This window comes from Benincasa hispida, chromosome 10 (genome assembly GCF_027475165.1).
Source record: "Benincasa hispida cultivar pf3 chromosome 10, pf3_genome.v1.1, whole genome shotgun sequence".
Classification (NCBI taxonomy): domain Eukaryota; kingdom Viridiplantae; phylum Streptophyta; class Magnoliopsida; order Cucurbitales; family Cucurbitaceae; genus Benincasa; species Benincasa hispida.
The window spans coordinates 16,705,490-16,712,274 of NC_143487.1; the positions used below are offsets into that span (position 1 = coordinate 16,705,490).

The 6,785-nt window shown below is 28.6% G+C and overlaps 1 protein-coding gene across 1 annotated transcript; it reads left to right on the top strand.

The window, feature by feature from the left end:
- Nucleotides 1–4,407: 4,407 nt before the first annotated feature.
- LOC120088665 (peroxidase 4-like) lies at nucleotides 4,408–6,169 on the top strand. Its single transcript, XM_039046081.2, has 4 exons — nucleotides 4,408–4,748; nucleotides 4,838–5,029; nucleotides 5,114–5,282; nucleotides 5,554–6,169. Exons 1-4 carry the CDS (start codon nucleotides 4,515–4,517, stop codon nucleotides 5,937–5,939), a joined length of 981 nt encoding a protein of 326 aa, XP_038902009.1. The 5' UTR covers nucleotides 4,408–4,514; the 3' UTR covers nucleotides 5,940–6,169.
- Nucleotides 6,170–6,785: the final 616 nt, after the last annotated feature.

The following is a 6,785-nucleotide window of genomic DNA, read 5'->3' on the forward strand; positions in this document are numbered from 1 at the left end:
ACGTTCATTTTGATTCTTATACTACTCTATATATATTATAGATATAGATTCATATTTTACTATTGTTGTTGTTATCATTATTGCATACATATTTATTTATTTGGAAAAAACAAACAAAAAAAAAGTGTTTTTTGTCGGATTCCTGTTTAATAATTTATATGACAAAATACACTTTTGGTCATTGAAGTTTGGAGTTAATGTATTAATCTCTGAAGTAAGAAAAACTATATTTTAATCCTCGAAGTTTGAAAAATGGTTCTAAATAGTCATTGAATTAACTTGACGATTATCTTTTGGCTATCTTGATTTTGATGTTAATTTAGGGACCATTTATAATCATTTTACAAACCTCGAGGACTGAAGTGTAGTTTTTCAAACTTTAGAGACCAAATAGACATTAACTCAAAACTTCATTGACCAAAATTATATCTTACCCTAATTTATATTAAAAAAAAAAAAAAGTAATGACAAGGCTATGAATAAAGAGACTAAAACAAAACAATACAAACTTTAAAATCAAATTGAAATTAAACTTTAAAATATTCAAAACCCAATACTTGCATATCCATTTTTGAAAACAAAAATATCAATTTCCACCTTTAAATTTGGAGCGTTCAATCGATTAAAACCTTAAACCAAGAATGATATCAATTTAAATTTGTAATTGTATCAATTATACATGCTCATTCAAAAAACATCGTGTGAGATCTATAATCGTTTCAATTAAACTCCTAAATTATCATAAGTGAATCAATTTAGACTCTCAATCAGATTTTTCTTTGAGAATCATTCACAGATCAATTCATACATGTGCATAGATTTATTTACTTGTCAGATTAACAAAATAGACCAATTCTTACTAAGGGTTTAATTTAGAGATTAAAATGATAAAACTACGAAATGAAATAAATGCACTTACAAAACTTCACATGTTTAAATGGATGCAATCATTTAGTTTATTTTATAATATAAATAAATCCAAGATTTAGAGTATAAAATGATATTATTTTTCTAGTTTAGAGGAAATGTATCCAAGTAGGTAGATTATAGATATTCCTTCAATTGACGCTCAACTATACAATCACTAAATATATTATTTTATTTTTTGAGGCTCACTATTTTATTTATTATGGTTGAAGAAAGTACTTAATTATTTTTAGTCAAACTTTTTGGCTTACATCAATGAAAGCAACGAATATTTAAAATGCTTTCTTTAGACGAAACTTTCTTTCTAATTAATCGAATATAGTTTACGTTACTTTCATGTAGAATTGTCATTATTGCTAACAATTAAGTAACAATGAATTTTCAAAAGTATCTTTAGTACTAAAAAAAAAAAAAAAAGTAAGGAAAAAAAATTAATATTAAGATTTCAAAATATTATACTTTTAAATTTTAAATTTTGAGTTTGGCTTCAATTTAGTCTTTACAATTTTACCCTTGAAATTTGAAATTTGTTTCAATTTGGTCCCCGACTTTAAATTCAATTTTCACTAAATACTCACTTTTCATCTTGAGTGATAATGTTCATTAGTTAATTTAAAAGAATTATAATGACTTAAGTTTCATCTTTTGTTATCACTATTTAAATAAAATTTAAATTTTCACTTCCTAATTATTTTTAATTAATTAATAGACATTAACTTTAAAGATTGGAAGTGAGTATTTAGGAAAAAAACTGAGGTTCAAATTGTAAATCTAGAAACATAGATACTAAATTGAAAAAAAAAATTATATCTCAAGGGTAAAATTATAATATTATGAAATTTAAGGACTAAAATCAAACAAAACTTAAAACTTAAAGATTAAAAGGGTAACATTTTGAAACTTAGGGATCAAATAGAAACTAGATCTAAAAATCTAAGGACCAAAAGGATATTTTTCTCAAGGAAAAAATACAGATATTCTATTAAAGTTCTCGGGAGAAAGAGCATCATCCATTATGCAATTTATCTTTGTGCATCCCACTTTAATTACAAATAAAAATGTAAAAGTGTTTTTTTTTAATAAAAATAAAAGAAACCATAAGCGTTTTCTATTGAATAATTGAGTGAGATGCACAAAAATAAATATAATTTAGGATACACTTAAGGGATCGTTTGTTTCGTGGACATCCTAGATTCCCACTAAGTGACCATCCAGATTATAATATTTGTTTTGCGATACTAGATTAACACTTTTTTTTTTTTGGCAGAATTATAAGATGTTTGGGCATCTAGAGATTTCCGAGCATCTTAAGATGCCTTTATAGAGGGCACCTTGAGAGTTTTTGATACCCTCATGTAACATGGATTTTTCAGATTCTCGAGTTCAGGGCGCTTCTAGTTTACTTTTTTGCCCTTCCTTTTTTCTGATATATGTGTGTATATGTGTCGTTGTGTATGTAATTATCACTCTCCATTTGTCATTATATAATTAAAAAATATATTGTTAATCATATATATCAATTTTTTTTTTGTTATATCGCAGTTCTTATAATTTTTTAAGATATTCAAATTTAATTTTCAATTAATATTTATTTTATAAAAAATTTTAAATTATGATATATTATTTTATTGAAAAAAATTACTTATAAAATAATATAAAGTGTATTACTTTAAAAAAAATTCAAATCGATAAAAACAAATATATTATATAAGTTCAAATTATATTAAATAAATTATAAATTAATTAATGTTGTAAGAGCATTCTAAAACATTAAGTAAATTTAAGACATCCTCTAATAGTAATCCTACGGAACAAACACAATTATAAAAATATTTTCATCTATCTGCAAAAGTATTCCTACAAAACAAACACGACAATCTAGAGATGCCAAATATCTATAATTTCGTCATATATCTCTAATTTCGAGTATTTAAAGATTCGATTATCTACATTTCCAAAAAACAAAGCAATCCTAAATGTTTTTCATACCAAATAGTTACCGTGCATGCATAATCATCATGGTTGTTTAAGATTTGTATAAATTAACTTATTTAAAATAAAATAAAAAGATTCGCACAATTAAAATTTGATTTCACAAACCAATTATGTATTATTGAAAATAAACCACTCTAAAGTTTGCTTGTGTGGACCCTTCTAATTTGAATTTAATGGATGAAGCCTTTAATAATTCAAGTTGTTACACTCCAACCACACCCTGTCACTTCCTAAACCCATCCTTTCATCCCATGTCTATTTTGGGTGAAATTCATCGTTGAATTTCAAAATAATTGATAGGGAAAAGACTAATATAAATATAATTTTTCTAATATATATGTTGAGTTTTAAATCCCAATATATGAGATTCCACACTTATTTTATATCACAATATATGAGATTCGACACAATTTAGTATTCGAAATTTACGATTTATTTATCATATTATATATTCAATTAGGATGATTCTGAACTATAGGGCATAATCCAGATAAAATATAAATGAAAGTGATAATAAAATAAAGATTTGGGCTAAAGTAGCATTCTAGGGCCAAAACGGACTTAAAGGGGAGGGTTTGATTGAGCTTCGACCCAAGCTAATGTGAGCCCTAGCTAGGCCAAGCCTACTAAAATGCATAATTGGATGTATGAGCCTATAAAAAAGTTCTTAGCCTCATCCGGGGCCTATGTCTTCTATATTCCTATAAACTTATCATTATAGTTCTAAAGAAAATAAGTTCATTCTACACTCATAAACTCTTCACTTGCTACATTTATCCACTCTTTGACATAAGTATCAGAACATGTATAGCAAGCACTACACTGATGTGTTGATTTTCGTATTTTGTAGGTCACGTTTTCCCCTATCAAATAAATTTATTATTGTTGTCAAGTGAAAGTTAAGTATATTTTCTCTTTAGTTTAAATTTTGACATCAACCATATTTATACTAATAGAAAAAAAAAAAACATGTATTTAAATGGTACAAAAGAGAGAGTTACTAAAATATGAGTTCGTACATATATGATTTGTAAAGATTAATTCTCAATGTGAGTTATGTAAATAAATTCTAATTAAATTCATAACTTAAAACAAACAAACTCATACGAACATATGCGAAACTTTTTGACTCCTGTTTATAGAATGCCTCAATTTAATTTAGAGTGCGAAACACGAAAAAACTTAATAATTAATTCCTTAAATCTAATCAAGAATCTTACTTTTCTTTTTGTGTTAAAATTAATTTTATTTCATCAATCAATAAGTCACATCAAAGAAGAAGTCTTGTTTTTCCTTTTGTAAATCTAAAATCTCTGATAATTTTCTAGTCATACATCCAATCCATGCAATTGCTAGTCTTTGTCTTTGAATATTAGGTAATCTACCAATCACCCAATGCCAAAATTTGGCCTCATTTTCATGTTAATTAATAATACCTAATTTTCTCTCTCCATGTTATCTTTTTCCCCATTTTCCCTTCTTATTGTCCATGTCTGAAGTGTATAAATAGCCCCCTTAATCAAACTAACAATCCATGTCCACTACACTCCTCTTCTTTGACCTAAAAAAACCTTCATTGTTTCCTAAGCAAAATGGCTTTTACTACTTCTCACACTCAAAAACATGTGGTGGTTTTGGCTTTAGCTTTGCAGCTAACCTTCCTTTTGATGGGCACTTCTTCAGCCCAACTCTCTGTCTCTTTCTACTCCAAGACTTGCCCTAAACTCCTCTCTATAGTCCGCTACGGCGTTCAATCTGCCATCGCTAAGGAAACCCGCATTGGCGCTTCCCTCCTTCGTCTCCACTTCCATGACTGCTTCGTTAACGTATACATACATTATTAAGTTTATCATAATTCTTGATCAAAAGTATACTTAAGTTGTTGTCTCTATAATTTGTACATTTTCTTTTACAGGGATGTGATGGATCAATTCTTTTAGAAGATACTGCTACTTTTAGAGGAGAGCAAACTGCACCTCCTAACAATAGGTCTGTTAGAGGTTTTAATGTCATAAAAGCCATCAAGAGTAATGTAGAAAAAGTTTGTCCAGGTGTGGTCTCCTGTACTGATATTTTGACTCTTACTGCACGTGACTCTGTTAATATTGTAAGTTTTGTTGAATACTTTTTCAATATTTACTCATAATTAATACCATATTTTTATATTCTTAACCATAATTAATTATTTTAGTTGGGAGGGCCAACTTGGGAAGTGAGGTTAGGAAGAAGAGACTCAAAAACAGCCAGCTTTTCCGCTGCCAGCAGTGGTGTCATCCCTCCACCTAGTTCAACCCTCGCCAACCTCATCAATCGATTCAGTGCTGTAGGCCTCTCAACTAAAGACATGGTTGCCTTGTCTGGTATTGTTTCCCTTTCACTCGCTTTCAATCCTTGATTTAATTAGAAGGCCAACTTAACACAACTTTTTAAGCACTTACAAAAGCGATTCAAAATCAAACGTAGTCTAATCAATATAAAGTTAAATAAAAAATTTAGTCAATAAACTTTGAGGTTTAGAATTTTCTATTAGACATAAAGTTACATTTTCAAACTTTTCGAATGGGTCAGGAACCTATTAGATACAAAATTGAAAATTCAAAGACTAAATGGAAAATTGCATTGTGCGTGTAGGTGCGCACACGATAGGCCTAGCAAGGTGTGTATCCTTTAGGAGCCGCATATACAACGAGAGTAACATAGACACTTCATTTGCAAAGCTAACACAAAGGAATTGCCCAAGAAGTGGAGGAGATGACAATCTTGCACCTCTAGATGTCACAACCCCGAAGCTTTTCGACAACCATTACTACAAGAATCTTTTGAACAAGAAAGGACTACTCCACTCTGATCAGATCCTCCACAACGGCGGATCCACTGATTCCTTGGTCGAACAGTACAGTCAAAACAATAAGATTTTCGATGCCGATTTTGTGACGGCAATGATTAAAATGGGAGACATCAAACCGCTCATCGGATCTCAAGGCGAGATCAGGAAGGTCTGCAGCAAACCCAACTGATCTATGATGATCTTTGTGGAACTATGGATTTGAATATTGACGTTGAGCAACTCAATAATGGGTTTTTATCTTACTTGTGTGTGTGGGTAATTTAGTTGAAAGGTAAAAGTATGAAATATACTGATGACTAGTAAGGAATTTGGTGGCGCCGTTGTTGTTTGAGAGTAATCTTTCTGAAATTTGTAAGATTTATACATAGTGCAATATAATTTTTAAATTACTTTATATTATTTGATAACGACCCAAATCAGCTTAACTCGACACTAATTGACATAATTTTTTTTCTAGAAATCGATGTTTTGATCTCTATCTCTACAGTTGTTGTACTCGAAAGATTATTTGATATTGATTTAAGTCGTTTCGACTTTTCATCTGTGATTCTTTCGTTTGTCAAAGTAAGTAAAATTCAACGCTATAACTTTTACTCAACCTCAACTTGTTATATATTAATATGTATATATTTATGGTTCTTATAATATATATATATTTGTTTTTTTCCTTTAATTTGAGCACACCATCTCAATTAATCATAATTTTCTTATTTTCAGAATAATAATTATTTTCCTATTTGACTAATAATGGGTCATGAGGGATTAAACTCTCAACAAATTTCTTCTTTAGGTTATGAAGTTGTGAAAGGTGGGAAACAAAGGACAAATATCAATTTATATCCCTAAATTTTAAGAATATTAATTAAAATCTTAAATCAATAACTATATCAATTTAAATTCTAAATTCTATATCAAAATTTAAATTGATATAATTATTAAATTAATGTCAAATTCATACAACTACTAAATTTCAAGGTAGAATTTCATATTTTCTCAAGAATTAATTAAAATTATT

Excerpts from the sequence above, each read along its gene's own strand:
- LOC120088665 (XM_039046081.2), top strand. The coding sequence starts at position 4,515 with ATGGCTTTTACTACTTCTCACACTCAAAAACATGTGGTGGTTTTGGCT. Across the intron at positions 5,030-5,113 it reads CACGTGACTCTGTTAATATT|TTGGGAGGGCCAACTTGGGA; the intron begins GTAAGTTTTGTT and ends TAATTATTTTAG. Across the intron at positions 5,283-5,553 it reads AGACATGGTTGCCTTGTCTG|GTGCGCACACGATAGGCCTA; the intron begins GTATTGTTTCCC and ends TTGTGCGTGTAG.